The sequence below is a fragment of the Heterocephalus glaber genome, unplaced genomic scaffold (assembly GCF_053883595.1).
Source record: "Heterocephalus glaber isolate CG9 unplaced genomic scaffold, H.glaber_assembly_v1.0 deba00001543, whole genome shotgun sequence".
In the NCBI taxonomy this organism is placed as follows: Eukaryota; Metazoa; Chordata; class Mammalia; order Rodentia; family Bathyergidae; genus Heterocephalus; species Heterocephalus glaber.
The window spans coordinates 4455544-4473320 of NW_028258336.1; the positions used below are offsets into that span (position 1 = coordinate 4455544).

Here is a 17777-nt window from a genome sequence, read left to right on the forward strand (position 1 = left end):
AGAATATGAAGTAAAAGTGATAACACTCTTTCTATATAACTGTTTTATCTTTTCAGTGCTTTCTTGAATAATATTTTTATACCCAACCAAGATAAATGAAAGAATTTGCTCAAACTATCATGAAAATGGAAGAAAATTTTATATAAATGTATATATGTTTAAAGTTGTCTTAAATTTCCTGTAAGATTTGCTTTATGGTATATTCTTCTTCTAAAGAAGTAATAAATATCTGAAGGAAAGCTCATTGTATTTTAATTACCTTCACCATTTGTTTTCAATGGCAGGTTCTCCTCCAGGAACAGAATTTGGGAATTCGGTATAAGTTCAATGTTCCTATCACCCGGACTGGCAGTGGCGATAATGAAGTGGGCTTTACATGGAATCATCACCCTTGGTCAGAATGCTCAGCTACTTGTGCTGGAGGTAAGACACCCACTAGGCAGCCCACCCAGCGGGCAGGATGGAGAGCAAAACATACTTTGAGCTATGCTTTGTGTTTGCTGAAGAAGCTAATTGGAAACATTTTTTGCAGGTTTGCTCCAAGCGGTAATTTAGCAAAAGAAACTTTGCTTTAATTATATTATATTCCATTTGTTTTCAACCTCATGTAATTTATACAGATTTGTTGATAAAATACATCTTGGCACAATGAGTGTCTGCTGGTGCTTCTCCCAAGACTTTCTTGAAGGTGGGCTATTTGCTTTTCATGAACACATTCTTGGTAAAAATAAATAAATAAATAAATAGTTTTAAATAAGAAAACGAGCAAGAATCAGACATCTCAGATGCAACTTCTTGTAACGGGGGATGAGACTGTATGTCTGTGTAATAGTATGTTTGTGGTTGTATGTTTGTGTTTCCCACAATCCTATTCAGACTCCCTTCTCCAGCCATCAGTTAAGGGGCTATATACTGGGATGCTACAGTAACTACTGGTGCCTGGTCTCTGGACTAATGGTGTGTACTGACCCCATTGTAGTCCCTCAGAGAGGTAGAGGTAGCTGCTAGGCAGTGGTTGGTGATGTGTTGGTTGTCCCATGTGCGTTTTTCATGGGTGCCTTTTCCCCACAATTTACTCTATTCCTAATCCTCCTCCCTCTAGTGGCCACCAATGCAATTCTTTACCTCTGGCTGGGAGAGCAGGACAGTTGGCTTCCTTCAAAGCCAACACCCTTGCTGCTGCATGGACTGGTGAGTAGAAGTGCTGTGCAAGCAGCATCTTCCTTCTCTCTGGAGACTAAATGCCTCGCCTCCATCTTGATCCCAATAAGTGAGGAAACAAAGTTATCCCTAAGGCTTAGGCTGAACTAGAGCATCTCACCACTCCTGAAGCAAAGATAAAGTTTGAAATAATGATATCTGAAATGGATGAAATTAAAACATTTAGTGTATTAATTATATTCCCTTTATAAATGGTGCAGAAATAATGACTTCACATGACTGTATCCAGTCTTGTCATACATTCAATGAATCTCTAAACACCTCTGATTTTTGAGGTTTGAACTGGAGAAGTCATTTTGAAAAATAATTATTATATAACAGATTCAGTATTTTTAGATTCATGTATATTAAATCAATTAACTACAACTCCCATTTCAATAGTAAATACTATATAACATTTAAAAAGCAAATGAATACTAACATATTAATGTTCTGTCCTATGTGAAATATCATGAAACATGATTATGTATGATTTGTGGCATATTTAATAAGTTCTCTAAACCCATCAATTTATGTGCAAAATAGCTAGTGATTTATAATATAAACTTTAAAAAACTATAATCCATTACCATTTCTTTTAATAAATAAAAACATATTTGTAAATAATGTCATTATTGATTATCCTCAATTAATTCATTGTTCAAATGAGTGCCACTGCATTATATTTTAATGGCATTTATACATACATCTTTCTTTACTGTAATTAAATTTCTTTTAGTCAAACTATAAGTTAACCTTTCCCTTTCCACATACCAACAAAAAGTTGTAATTAGAACAATACATATATAATTCAGGCCTTGAGGTAAAGTGGGATAAACTTATTAGAGTCCAAGCAATGTAAAATTTAGGAAATCTAATAAGGAAAGCCTAAAATTAAGCTTGATTAGCTTACAGAAGAGAAGGCTGAGGGGAAACATGTTAGTATCTTCAAGTATGTGACAGCATGTTGAATGGGAAATTCTTAGTGCCTATTTTCCTTTTGCTGAAATTGCTATATTTGGGGATGGTTTAGACATAGTCTTGTCTGAGGCCAAGGAGGGATTAAATGAATTCTCAATATTCCTTCAACCCTATGATTCTATTTGTTCAGAGAGGAGGTAGTCCAACAAAAATGAAAGAGGGGTAGGCCATGAGAACTTAATTTGGAAGAAAAACTATGAACTTATTGAAGCACAAAAGTATGAAAAGCTTAAATGAGTTACTCTTTTCCATTACACTTGTATTAAGAAATAGAAATGATTTTCTGTGATAGAAATAAAACAAAGGAAAAGCAGGACAGGAGAAAAGCCCCTAGACAGAGATTTTTCTCTTCTTTATTATACATCTTTCTTTGATTGTGGAGCTACTGATCTTAGATATTTGAAGTGATTCTGGGAACCCATATCTGTTTGGTTATGAGTGATTATGAATATTCACAAAGCTATTGCCTTTTGGGGGAAAGGAAGTACCTTGCTTGAAAGTTGGTAGGCATAATGTGAAAAGCTGTCATTTGCCTTGGTAAGTGGTTCTCAAAGTATGGTCCCTGGACCAGCGGCATAAATATCAGTTAGGGAATTGTTAGAAATGCTCTCAGATTGGGGCCAAGCAGACTATGTTTTAACAAGCTCTACAGATGTTTCTGATTCTCTCTTAAGTTTGTGTTCCACTGGTCTTGGCTTTCAGAGAAACTAATATTTAGTATTCTAGACAGAGTCTGTAGCCTGACTACTGGAATCTGTGCATCTTTATAGACTCATTTTGCACCTAGAACAATATCTGGAACATAGTAGGTGCTCATTAGGTGTTTATATAGACAGTGAATGAGTGAGTAATGTGTGTACCCGTTCTTTCCAATATAGGACATGAGAATTTAGAATTGCTAATATTTTTATGAGATAGGGCAGAGCAATTGCTAAGGAGAAACAGTGTAATTTTAATTAGCATGAGTAAGTAAAACCAAGTTCTGACTTTTGTTTTCTATACTTTGAATAAGTAGAAACTCTGGGAGTAGGGCAGGGTATAGAATGTACTAGGATATAAAATACAGATATCAATTATTGAAGTGATTCTTTCTGTATACACCCTTAGTTTTGATATTAAGTTCTTTAAATACAGGAAGCGTACATTGGAGGGAAATAAGTAAAGCCCCTTAGGGATCAGGAACCTTGATCAAAGATAGCCAGAATCATCTACTTGGCAATAGTAGATAAATTCCATCTACAGTTAAGAAACCTTTCAAAAGAATTATTTCTATCTATTTTTCACTCAGAAACAAAGGATGAACACTGAGGTCAATTCTTAATTGTGATACTCCACTTTTGTCTCCCCAGAGATGTCTGGGTATCTTGAGGTTCTCAAAAATTCTTAAAATGGAAAAAAAGAAAGTTAGAAATCTCAAAGAACTTTCATTGCAGTCTCACAAGATCGTGCAAGTGTTCTTACCTATTATTATCCCTGCATATGTTTTACTGACCTTTGAACTTTGAGTTGGGGGTCAGTAATCTTCACTTTCTCAGGAGAAAGGGGACTATTAGGGAAGGATACCATGGAGAAGAGGGAGAAGAAATAAGAGAGGGTAATAGGAACCTGGTGTGGTGGCACATGCCTGTGATTCCAGCATGGTGGGAGACTGAGGCAGGATGATAGCAAATTTGAGTCCTGCCTGGATAACTTAGGAAAACCCTGTCTTAAAATAAAAACTAAGAAAGTCTAGGTGCAAAGGCCCAGGGTTCAATCCCTAATATCTTAAAAAAGAGGGAAAAAAGAGAAGGTAATAAGGAGGATGGCTATGAACAAAGAATCTCAATCTCATTATTGTGTACAATTAATAAATGTGTATCTTGAAATCATGACCTTCTCACTGAGCTACATCTCTAGCTTTTGGCTTTTCTTTTTTTTTCTCTTAAATTGTTTTATTGGTACATTTTAGGTATACAATACATTTACATTTATCATTGGGAACAGGGGCTCTCTTAGTTGTGCTGAGCTGAAACTTGTGATCCTCCTACCTTAACCCCAGAGTGCTGGGATTCGGGCATGCACCACTACACCTGGATTAATAATTATAATTTTTTAATAAAAAGCCAGGTATGGTGGCACACACCTGTAATCCCATATACTTAGGAGGCTGAGACAGGAATTTCACAAGTTTGAGGCCAGCCTGAAACTTTTATCTCCAAGTAAACTGAGAGAAACTTTTATTTCCAAGTGAAAAAAAAAAGGTGGGGGTGGGATGGAGGGATGAGGGCATGCTTTCTCATAGGAGGTCTTTTAAGATAAGAAGTTTTGAGACTATTTTTCTGTTGCTTAGCAGACCCAGTGACAAATTTAATATGCAGGAAACATCCGGTGTGATTCAGTCCACATAATGGTCTTTTCTCTGAGTCAGTGATGAAACACTTCCTTATCTTGATTGGGAACACTGAGATACTATAGAGTATTGTCTTCAAGAGAAATGTGATTTTTTAAGATACAACTGTGACTTCCTTCATGAGAAAACTCAAGCCCAGTGAATTAAAACTTTATTATTTTCAGAACAAGTTTCCAGGTAATGCTGGTGCTGCTTATTCAAGAACTATACTTCCAAAGACTCTAGGCCAGACACTTAGATATCCTCAAGTAAATGGTTATTAAAGTGAAGTAACTAGTTTTTTGGGTGATAGCCTACATTGAAGTTGTAATCCACATTACCACTAAAACTACTCTTTTTTAATAACAGGTGATTGTACTACACAGCTATATAATAACAAATTAAGAGTTTCATATTTTATAAAACATTTTCTGATGCCCTGTTTTCTTTGATAATTTTCAACACCCAAATAAGATAGGCATTGTTTTTATAATTCCTATTTTATATGTGGAATTTAAGTGAAGTAATTTGTTGAAATCAAGACCTAGTAATTGAACCTCTATTTTTAATATGGAATTTCTCTAATAATAAAAATGGTCTATTACCATGATCATTTCACCAGTTAGCAACTTCTGTAGAGAAACATGCTATATTTTCCATTCAAAAATATCTCCTCCACTAGTTTGAAATTTTTTTAAAAAATACTGTCCCGAGAGCAATGGTTCTTAACTTTGGTGCACATTGGAAACACCAGATGAACTTTGAACTGTTCTGATACTTGGATTACATACCCCAACTCCCCTACCCCATTTTATTTAATTGGTTATGGGCATGGTTTGGATATCAGATTTTGAAAAGATCCCTGGTAATATTTATTTATTTATTTCATTGTTTTGAGACAGGGTCTCACTATGTAGTTTAAACTGGCCTTGAACTCACTATCCAGCTTAGGCTGGCCTCAAACTCATTACTTAGACTCTTGTCTAAGTGTTCTGTAGTGCTGGGATTACCATGGTTGAAAAGTATTGCCTTTGAAATAGATTGAAAGTTTTAATCTTCAAAGAATTAATATTCAGATGCAGATATCTCTGGGGGCATCACTAACACACTCTTATAAATTAGCTACTAGTTGAATGCAGAGGTTAATGAGACTTAGGATCTGGGTATCTGGGGTAGGAAAATAGACCTTTGTCCTTTCTCAGTAGACACTCGTGCTACTTTATACAGTTTGTTTTTCTAGGGTTTCCTTTCTCTTTCTTTGTGTAGAACTAGAAAAAAAACCATATACCAAAAATGAATTTGGTTAGATTTCTGATAAATAGAGGTATTTCTGCTAAACTTTGCTTTACAGCTCAGTGGCAAAAGGATAAGTTAAAGCTAAGCTTAAAGAGGAAGAAGAGACTAGTGTATTGTTTAAGACTCTTTCTATTTTATTTGAATATTCAAGAGCATAGTTTTGGGCTTTTCAGTTTATTTTTTGTATACTATTTGGTCATTGAGAAGTATTTGTGATTAATTGTCATTGACGATTTAAAATGCTACTATTACTTTTTCTTGTATACTTAGGTAGTCTCTTAACTTTTTCTAATGTATTTAATGCTTCTTTTATTTATTTTCTTCCCTGAATGTAATTTTAAGTGCCTAATTTGTGTGTCTGTGTTTGGGAGAGATGGGGGATGGGGGGGGACAGCACATAAACTTTGAGGTTATTCTATATATTTCTTCTTTCTAGCTGTGTTATTTTACTGTATACATCTTTACCTGAGTCATCTGGATCCTTGTATGTATTGGAGTTGGTTTCTACTCTTTGAGATTTTTAAGATGTTTTTTAAGTAGCTTCCAATTACTATTTTGGATTTTCCTGGTTTAGGGGCATAGTTTCAAAAGGCACCAAGATGCCCAGTAGCACTACTATGGGCTCACAGGGGTGCTGCAGAATATTGTACCTTTTTAAGAAAAGCACAATGACAATAACTGTACATTATACACATGTTTACAATCAAGTTATTTGGACCTAATGTTTTAATAAACAAAACTCTTAGACTTTTTTGTGTTTATGAGGTTCTGTAAAAATATTACTGCAATACTAAGGGTGCCATGAACCAAAAAAGTTTGAGAACCCCTAGCTTAGTGTAACATTAATGTCTTTAAGATTAGCAAAATGTCACATCAAGCCTTTACAATAGATGTTGAATTTCATTTCATTAGAGGGAAAAATGCACGTAATCTCACTATTCAGGACCCTGGTGATAATCAGAATTTAAAAATGGAAACTTGTACTTCCAGATAAAGAACTACAGGTTTTGAGTAATATGTCAGTTTCTCCTTCATATCCGTATTAAGTATTCCTTCTGATGTAGTCCTCCTCAATATGTTTCCTTCCTCTTTCTCTGTTAGTTTAGTAAAAGTTCAATGGGTGAGAAAGCCAAAAATGTAAAGAAGGAAGGAGAGAAAGAAGGACATATTTAAAGAGCTTCTGATAAACTTATTTTCTATGTGACTAACAGGTTTATGGAATAGTCTGTACTATTCTATTTATTAAAAACATAATTTAAAATTATTTTCATAAATCTGTCATGCAGATTAGCCTCTTAAAAGTTGGTTATTCCTACATTGTTCCTATGGAAATATTTATTGTTTTCAAGAATTATACAAGCATAATATATATTTAAAGGAATAGGAAGGCTATTCTAAAATAGTAAATTTTTAAAAATTTTAAAGTAATTGTTAGAAAAAGTATAGTGCAATCTTTAAGCTAGTACTAAGCACCTGATAAAGAAAACAGCTCTTATAGAACCAGATAAGGCAGAAGCAAATTCTTTACATTTCACAAATATCCCTTTAATTTCTTTGCCAATTCTAAAATGTCTGCCTAACATATTTAATATCATTAACAGATCAATTCACATTATTTGGTGAGGCAACAGAATAGACTTGAAACAAGTAAGAGTTTTGAGACTTGACTTTTACAGACATAATAACAAAAATAATGACTGGCACTTGTATAGCAGCTTATAAAGGACACATACGCTGTTCACTTTCATAGGAAGTCAAAGCAGAGTAGCCCCATCTGGAGCAGACAGAGGAAAATGAAATCAAAAACATTTTTTGAATTTCCAAATAGATTTGATTAAAATTTTGTGAAAGATATAAAAAAGACTGAATTATAAAATATTTTTTTAAAACTAAATTTATCTTTGACTTAGAAGTCACTATCAAAAAGTTTCAGATGGAAATTTTAGTTTGAAAAAAAGAAAACAGCATGTTACCCACTGCCATTTATTTTCTTTTTTAAAAGATACAGTTACTCAAAAAAAAACAAAAACAAAAACAAAAGAAACAAAATAATATAGTTACTGAATTAGTTAAGAAAAATTGCCCAAGAAAGGTATTTTTGGTGTGAGGCTGCACAATATACTATTGTTTGAAACTATGAGAGTCCTTTTATGTTTTATTTCTATATATCCAAACTTAGACATAAAACAGATCACTGGGATGTTTTTAATAATTTTTTAGAAACCTGGGGAAAAAAAGTGTCTTGAGGTTAGAAAGAATAAAGATTTACATACAGCTTTGTTCATTATGCCCTAATTTTCTCCTTACTTTTTGAAAAATAAGAAATTTAGAAGACTAGTCAGTGGTCTATCACTGCATTGGCCATGACATTTCCCTATTCACTCTTGCCCACCATTCCCTTCTTTTAGTTCATTTTCACTATTGAGAAAGAAAAATGTCCTTCAACATGTGTGACTAATTGTCCCAGACATCATAGTAGGTACCTATGAACATCACAGCTTCTGTAATCTTTGGGTCTTTTGTAGTCAACTTTACCTGGTTTTTATAAATTCTCATATAGCATGTCCCTTGAGAGAGGAGTAACTCCTCTAGGCGTTTATTCATGGTTGTGGCTGGATCACATTTCTGGAAGCTTATATGTTTATTCATTTATTTATCCATTATAGCTATTTCCATTCCTACATAATCTATGTTTTTAAAAAATTCTTTGAGTTCTCTTGTGTAGTATTTCCAATACAGTATAAAAAAAGTCCTACATGTAAAATGTTAGTTTTGCAATGTTTGCAATTTTTATGGTTTACCTCTGCTTATCGTGGCTTGGGTTTTCTCTAATGTTAAGATTTATATTTGAGGGCCAGAGATTTAGCTCAGTGGTTCCACCGCCTGCCTCGCAGGCACAAGGTTCAGAGTTCGATCCCCGGTACCAAAAAAAAAAAAAAGATTTATATTTGGAGACTAGAAATCTCTACTAACTCAAAACATTCTCCCTAATAATGGTTTTCTTCTTCTTTGATCATTTCTTTTGCTATAGTGATATTATTCTTCCACTGAGTTTGGATGCATATTCACCCACTGAAAAAAATGGGTAAAGCTAAAACCAAAGTTTGAGAGCTTAAAAGTTAAACAGCTTGTTTATGATTTATCCTTCCTTTCACTGAAATCTGAAATATTTATTCTTTGGTTCCCTGAAGGGATTTCACATATGATTAAAATAAAATGTTCTCTATAGGTAATAAATATATCACACAGTGTAGGGAAGAAGTTCAAGGCCTTATATTCTCAACATTATTCTTTTAATATTTTAAATGAATACCAGAAATAAACTATATGCTTGAAACAAATAAACTCTTACTGATGACCATGTGGATTTTTTTTTAGTAAGGTGGATTAATTCTTTATATTAAGAAACTTGCCATTCAAAAAATTCCTATTCCTAGTTAGTATTTGGCCTCTTGACATGACTAACCCGTATGACAGGTCAAAAGAACTGATAAGACCTAAGGCTCTGAAAAAGATTTCAAAACCAAATAGAAAGATGCCTGTTTTCTAGACTATAGAGTAAAGGGAGATAGCAGACACAGAAGAGAAAGAAAAGGTAAAAAAAAAAAAAAAAAAAAAATTGAACTCCAGAGACAACATTTATAGAATTTTGAATCAGAAACACTAGAAATTGTCTAATTTGATTATATCACTTTACAAAGGAGAATGAAAATTTGCCTTAGATCATTTATCTGACTAGAACTCAAAAAGAAGTAACTAACCATGGTAGAAGTTAGAGTGAGGAAAAAATGAGAACAAGGTGAAGTGACGGAGAATGACATCATGGTGATCTGGCTATGAAAAGAGTTCTTAAGATCAGTGAGGATCAAGGAAAGAGAAATCAGCAATATAACAAAATGGCAAGGCAGTAACACTAAAAATATCACACTGAAAATGCAATATTTTATGAGATAAGCTACCTTCCCTCACGTAATATAATTATAATAAATTATAATATAATTATACTTTCCTTAGCTCCCTGCTCCTATACTAATATAATCTCATTGAGATCAAGATTGTCTTATTTCCTGTTTATGGTAATGAAAATCATGCCTTACATATAGTAGGAACTCAATGAATTAGAAGTTAGATACTTTTTATTTTAATGTAATACAAGTAGATCTTAATAAAGAAAATATGAAAAGCATTATTCTTACTTTTATGAAAAAATAAAGTTTCATAAAAAATAATTAGAGAATAATAATAGTATACTGTGTATTGTGGTCTCTAAAAAAATGGCCCAAATATTACTCAGTATAGATAAAAAAGACTCTTACATACATGCATACCCATGTTTATAGAGCACAATTTATAATAGCTATAATATGTCCATCCACAGATGAATGGATAAAGAAAATGTGGCATTTAAACACAATGGAGTGCTACTCTGCCATAAAGAAAGATAAACTTGAGGCATTCATGGGAAAATGGGTGCAATTTGAGAACATAATTTTAAGTGGAGTAAGTCAGACACACAAGCTTAAATATTTCATGGTTTCTTTTATATAAGAGATAGATAGATAGATAGATAGATAGATAGATAGATAGATAGATATACTTTTCACGAAGAGATTACTATTAATACCTAATGAGTAGTAGGGATTCTTTCTAGACATAGTGTGATTTCAAGTAAACCCATTGTATGTTGCTCTAGAAAAATACAAGATTTTTAGATCAAAATTTGCCCTTTGATCATCCTGTTTCCTCAAGACATCTACTTTTGTTTAGGACAGAAAGGAAGACACTGGAAAGACAGATAAGAGAAAGACAAAAACTACCAGCAGACTTTTCAGAATAAGTAAACCATATGGATAGAGTTGATTGGTACCTGGATGCCAGCTGCTAGATCCAAGACAGATGGGTTTTGCTCTGCCCTGCAATGCTTGTGTCTGGCCAACAATTACACAGCACAACAGCCAGATTCCAGAAGTGTATGGCGGAGAAGAGAGACATGTTTTTTTCCTGGCACTTATTGCTCTTTGGATGCTATCTGAACTAAGATTTAGATTAAATTAATACTGTTGGTCATATGCTGTGTATACTGTGGTTATATAGTGTTGTCTTCATTGCTAGCTACTTTGGATGCTGTGGTAAGGCAAATCCTAGGGTCTTCCATATAATAGGCAAGCACACTACCACTGAGCTACAGTCTTAGCCCAAGAATTACATTTCTATGTTAAGAACTATCATACCATCATACTTGATTCTCTAATATCAAAAAGTAAAATTACACAAATTAAAGGAATAAACAAGTATTCATCTTTTAGAGGACTTAAAGTATTAGCAATATTTGAGTGTTAATTTTCATAATGTGAAATCACTTTTTGAAAGCATAGGAGAAGGATTAAATTAAAAGCAGCAGGTATAAAGTTTGTGTGTCAGTAACTTTAAGTGTTTCAGAATAAAATGTAAGTAAAGCAGTTTTAAATTTGGCCAATTAAATTCTGCAAGACATCTGTCTATCTCCAGGACATATGAACACTGAGCCACTAGAATTTTGTTTTTGATTAGATATATACTAACTGATCATGAGAATTGGGGGGAGCTTATAAACTATTAAATCTTTAAATTTGGAAGCATAGTGGTTTTATGTAACCGAATGTAATTATTCCTGACAGTTTAAAATCAACTTAGCAATGTTTTACAGACTATTTTAAAAGAAGCTATGTACAAGAGACTTGATCAATATAAAAAGATTCCAAATTCCATTTCTCTTGTTGACATAAAATATTTTCATTTAATCTATATTTTTGACTTTCAAAAATTAAAAACGGTGCTTGCCTTAATTCAAAAGTATATTTAAAAAAATTTATCCATTTAGGTGCACTGGTTTACAGAGTTATCCTGTTGTTACTGACTTAAAATCAAAGCAGGAAAAAATCTGTAAACCTGCCATTTGTGGGAGTAAAAGTTGGAAGGAGATTTGTATGCTATTACAGGAAAATAGTAGAATGTTGTAGGAAAATTTGGAATAGATTACTGGTTTAGCAATTCTTGAGTGTGAAATACCACACTATCTAATATGACATTTTTGAAGAAAATTAATAAAATATGAATACAAGGAAAATTGCATCTCCCTAAAATATAGAACAACTTTAGCTCTCTTTAAGGACTTTAATTTTTGCTTCAGAAGAAAATCACTCAAAAATTATGAAGCTGATATATACTCAGAAATATTGTTAATTCCTAGAGTTAAAGAAGCCCTAGCCAAAATTTATCAATTTATTCTTAGCACTTAGTCCAGTATCTTATAAGAAGTGTTTGCATTTAGTAACTATTATCTGTTGAATGAATGAATGAGTGAATGACCTGTGAACCACATTAATCTGACAATTTGTATATGCATGTAATTTTAAACCAACCACTGTATCTCACCAAATAGCAATATACTAATATAAAGAATTAAGCTATGGGACTATGAATAATTTTATTTTGTTCCTTATAGTTTTGCATATTTTTGAAGTTTTTAAGAATAAATGTTATATAGAAAGTTTTTTCAAAATACATACATGGAGCTGGGCATGTTGGCTCATGCTTGTAATCCCAGGATTCGGAAGGTTGAGGCTTAAAGATCACTACAAGTTCGAGGCCATCCTGGGCTACATAGTGAGTTCAAGGCCAGCCTGAACTACACACATTGTGAGACCCTGTTTAAAAAAATCCATGGTTAGAATTTTGTTGAAATGAAAATCTCTGCTAATTATCTCTACTAATATCTCATCGTGATTCAAATCACAAACACTCTGCTTTAAATTGAAGGCTATTTTTGAACAAATATAAAATAACTCAACATTTATAGAGTTAATTTAAGGAAAGTCGAATTTATCTTAACTGTAGAAACTGAGTTAATTCTGCCAATGAAACAAAGCATCAGTTCCATTTTGTAGAGTTGAAAATGTATATTCTTTTCTGAAAAACAGCCAAGATATTGTATTAAACTCCATCATTCCTTTTTTAAGTATAGTCACATTTGAATGAATTGACTGATTTAAGCAATATATTGAACCAGAATGGATGGATAATCTGAGCCACTGTTGCAGTCGGTAGTTGAATACTAAGACTAATGGTAGAGGTATTTGTCTAGGTGGACCACATGGATTGAGTTATCTGCCCACTGAATGACACAACAGGGAGGTAATCTAATGAATATCATGGAACATCTGTGGATAGATTACAGCTATGTCTGATGTGAATCATTTTTCCCTCAAAAATCTAAAGTTTAATAGTTTAAAAATTCCAAATTGTTGTCATCGCATAAACTGAGCTGTTTGGCCTATTCTAGGGACTGAGAGGGAATGAATATAATACAATAGTTTAAAATATCTTGCCAGTAAACTGGCTATGTTTTAGACCCATAATTTAGGAAAACCTAAAATTTTGTTGCTGAAAGTGGAAGCCTTAAGTCAGTGCAAGCAATAAGAATGCCTACTTGAGTTGCCACTGTCATGGAGGCTACCAGATCTAAGTCTCATGAGCTTGACAATCTTTAAATTCAAAGGGCTTAATTAAAGGTGTATAACATGCCAACGGAAGTACTCCCATGGGGGAAATTTCCTGTGATTCGTAAGGGTCCTTGAAGGGAGCATTTGATGTTTAGCTCTTTAGGTGACAGTTTCTTTCACCAATGAACCTATTTAACATGGATTTCTCTAATTTGTGATCAAACTTTTTTTTTAAGTGTACTATTACTTTAAACAACTGAAAAAAAAAAACCTGAAAGATTGTGTGGGATTAGCTAAATGAGAAACTGTGATTTCCTGGATACTGTTAATGCTATTTTTACAACTCTTCCTGGGAAATTTAGCTTGCCTGTTAATAGGAATGGGGTTTGTGATTGTGGGGACAGCTTGGTTTATGCTTTTCTTTCCTTTTTCAGGAGAAACCTCTATATAGTTTGAAATACTAAACATTATCTTATAGTTTGGTTTGCTTCCCTTCAATATCTTGATATACCTGTTTTTGCTTCTTTTAATTCCTTCACATGAAAGAGAAAATGATGTTTACAAATAAAAGTGTTTACAAACATTTAGAATTTTCTAATGAGAATATTTTTAGTTGTGGTAAACAGGTCACTTAGATTAATTTTTTAAGAATGAGATAACTGTTTTGTAGCTCAATTTTTGAACAAACCGTGTGTCTCTTTGATAATGGTATCAGTAGGTATCCAACACTGTTAAGAGAAACAGACTAGTTGGTTACAGTACAAAAGGGGTCCACTACAATCTTCAAATTTTAAACTACATGGGCTTTTGAAAATACACATCTGTAAGAGGAAGAAACAAATGCAAAATGGATGTGATATAGCCTAACAAAAACTAAATTTAATGGGGTTTGTTCTACAAAATATCAAAAAGCAAATTGGTCCCTAGTGTTTTATTTTTAAATAAATATACAGCCATTGTTCTGCATTGAAATGTATATTAATAAATATTTTCTGATGATGTTTTAGGAAATTTAAGATTTATTTTTGATTTTTAAGGAAAGAACAAAGATGAATATATAAATGAGAATACTAATGCTATCCATGGTTTCTTTTCTGGACTTGAAAACTGTTATATTTCTAAATATGAGAACAATAATTTTGACTAAAATTTCAATATAACGACCAGGACTTCTCTCCTTTTTAGAGAAGCAGTCGAGTGTTTCTGGAACAGATAAGTCATCAGCGATCCAGTGAGGTTGATTCCCACAGAGGAAAGCTATGCACACCTAATTTATTGGAAGGTAAACTACTCTTCATTGAATGTTGTTTTCCTTTTTTCAAGGTGTCCAGAGACAGGAGGTGGTCTGTAAAAGGTTGGATGACAACTCCATTGTCAAGAACAGTTATTGTGATCCTGACAGTAAACCACCTGAAAATCAAAGAGCCTGCAATACTGAGCCCTGCCCCCCCGAGTAAGTAAGAGAGAGAAATGAGAATTATTTTCTTGATGTACCTAGAAAATCCATTATGTATTCATATTTAGAAACATATTCATGTGATACAAATGAATTAGACTGAAGAAAAAGAGAAACCATCATAGGTGGTAGAATTTTGATGGTTTTTCACTAAGCAAAGATTCCTATTCATCTATAGGTTTCAGTTATTGACTTCTTTAAAGAAAGAACTTCAATAAATTTGGTCCTGGCACAGTGCTGGAAATTATAGTTCATCAACTGTAAGGCAAACTCATCTTTTAATATTTTAACATTTTGAATATAGATTCATTTTGTAACTGATGGTGTTACAACAATAATTGGCATTTCCCCCCTTTCTTAATGATATATAAAATAATGGTGTTTTAAATTAAGTTCCACTGTTAGAAGGCATCTGGTCTTGTGAGTTTTGGGCACAGACATACAGGGCTACTTCAATCTCTGTTGATTAATATAGCAATTACAACTCACTGTAAAGGAAGGCATAGGAGAGCCATCTTTTTATTTTCCCCCAGTACCGGGGATTGAATTTAGGACCTTGCACTTGCGAGGTAGTCATGGCACCACTAAATCCCTGGCCTAGGAAAGCCACTTTTATGATGACTTTAAAATGAGACCTAAACAGCCCAAGTGCCCATCAACTGGAAACTGGATAAAGAAGATGTGGTTCTTTTATAAAATGGAGTACTACTCAGCCATAAAGAATGAGAAACTAGAGTCATTTATAGCTAAATGGATGCATATTGAGGCCATACTCTTAAGTGAAATAAATAAGACACACGTGTAAATACCAAATAGTTTCTCTAGTGTGAGAAACTGAGAGTGTAAATAAGGACTAAAAGGATTAAAAACGAATGATAGATACTTTGAAATAGGAAAAGGTCCAAAGGGGTAGGGTGATGGGAGGAGATGGGGAAAGGAAAGAATGGAAAGGAAAAATTATGAGAAAAGAAAAAAAAAATGGAAACAAAGTATGTAAATAGGGAAGGGTGGAGGGGTGAAGAGTGCACAGGTAATGGGGAAAAAATAAGAACCAAGATACATCATGTACAGGTACAAGCACCCAATGATAAATGTAAACGAATTATATACCTAAAATGTACCAATAAAAGAATTTAAGAAAAAAATAAAATAAAATGAGACATGCTGTCAGTGAGCCACACTTTATAATCTGTGGGAATAGAAAGATTGAACAAAAGCCAATAATTATGTGATTGAACAAAAGGCAATAATTGTGTGAAAATAGGCAAGGAGGCTAATTTGATCATGATAACATTGATCTCTAAATGTCATTCTTATTTGAGAAATCAGATTAAATATTAACTCTTTGGTCACCTAATGTTCCCAACATGAAATTGATAAGGAAAAGAAAAGTAAGCAAATGAATTTATATGTCCTAAACTCTTTAGAATTGTAAAGAACTTTATAATGAAGCAATCCCCTTCTGAAAATGATCATATTGGAGTCACAAAAACCTGAGACTTAACACTGGATATAATATCCAGGTCCCTCATATGGTTAAAACAAGATATATTTCTTAATATTTGTTCCAAAGCAGTAACGTTTTATGAATTTATATTATCTGAAGTCAGTATCTGCCTGAACATTTGAATCTACTAGTCTTTTGAAAAGATTTAGAGTAGTAGCTACCAAGTAAGGAATATGAAGTACCTAGAGTGGAAAACATTTTTATTTTAAGGTTTTGTATGTTTATACCTATTCTTTTTGAAATATGATCACCATGTAACTAATTCCTTAAAATCCAAACATAAGAAAATATGGAAATATGACCTATCATATGTATCAAGAAACAAGTTCTTTTTCTTTGTTTTCTTTTTTTCTGCCAGTTATGTTTATAAATTTATCTCAAGATAAAACTAAAACCTGGGTAAAACAAAGTGATGGTCAAAATCTGTAGGCTAATTTTGTTCATTCCATTTTTTCCAATAACTTCTGTGTGTTTCATGTAATTGTGAGTCTCAACTTATCAAGTTAATTCCTTTATACTATAGATTTTAAGTATCATGTTTGGCATTTACTCAGCCATGTAAGGTATCTGAATGGAACTGGTTAAACCTGTTTAATTTTGGTCCAAGTTTTTTAAGTTTACATACTTAAAAGTCCAGTGTTCTCAGAGATTTCACTCATTGGTCATTCTATCCCATACATTGTATGTTTAAGTATTATATTAGAGTTGTTTAATGATTTCAGAATAATCGAGATATTAACATACATGATTAAAATTAAGTTTCCTCATTTGTTACCTCTTATACGTCTGAATTGAAATTACTTATTTAAGTTTAGAAGTGGGACAATGGAATTCAAAAGAGAAAGATAGACAGGATATGCAAAAATAGAAAAATTTAGTCTGACAGTTTTCTTTTTTGAAAATATCTAAGGTACATATTTAAACTATTACTCATTAAAGTTAAAGTTCATTTTAAAGTTCCTTTTCAGTTTCTTCTTTATTCATTTGAATTCATGCTATGAAAGAGGAAATCATAATTCTTTAGAATGATTGTCATATGTAATAAGATTCCCAGTACACATTATATAAAATGGATTAAAAATCATAGAAAGACTACTATAATTCAGTAAGACTGACTGTGTAGCAGGTTTTTTTTTCAGATAATGATGTGATAGGCACATAAACTAAAAGAAGAAAAAACACCTATAATGCTAGTTAATATTTTCATGTATTTTCGGTCTTTTTTCCTATGTATACATAGGCATCTGTATGTAACAAAATGGTGTAACACTTAAGATAATTTAGTCATGTAGTCATTTCTCAATATATTTTGGACATATCTTTGACAGCATTTAGTAGTATGTCACTGTTTATTTAAACTGGTTTTTCACTGTTGTGCAATTTTGACTATATACTAACTTTTGAGCTCCTGTGATAACACAGCACCAACTTTTGCCACTAAAACTTTGGTCTCCATAATTATGTCCTTATGCTAAATAAATAGGAATA

General features: G+C 32.8%; 1 protein-coding gene across 6 annotated transcripts in view; it reads left to right on the forward strand.

Annotated features, from left to right (window-relative positions):
- The window catches only part of Adamts6 (ADAM metallopeptidase with thrombospondin type 1 motif 6), a 295156-nt gene that overhangs the window by 244225 nt on the left and 33154 nt on the right, over positions 1-17777 (forward strand). For 3 of the 6 annotated variants that reach the window (XM_087189555.1, XM_087189557.1, XM_087189556.1), the window contains 2 exons: positions 285-423; positions 14650-14779. In XM_087189555.1, the coding sequence (XP_087045681.1) occupies positions 285-423; positions 14650-14779 (269 nt within the window). Of the gene's footprint in view, positions 1-284; positions 1041-1102; positions 1192-14649; positions 14780-17777 lie in introns of those variants that run through there. The other 3 variants (XR_015442349.1, XR_015442350.1, XM_087189558.1) reach the window with 3 other exon arrangements.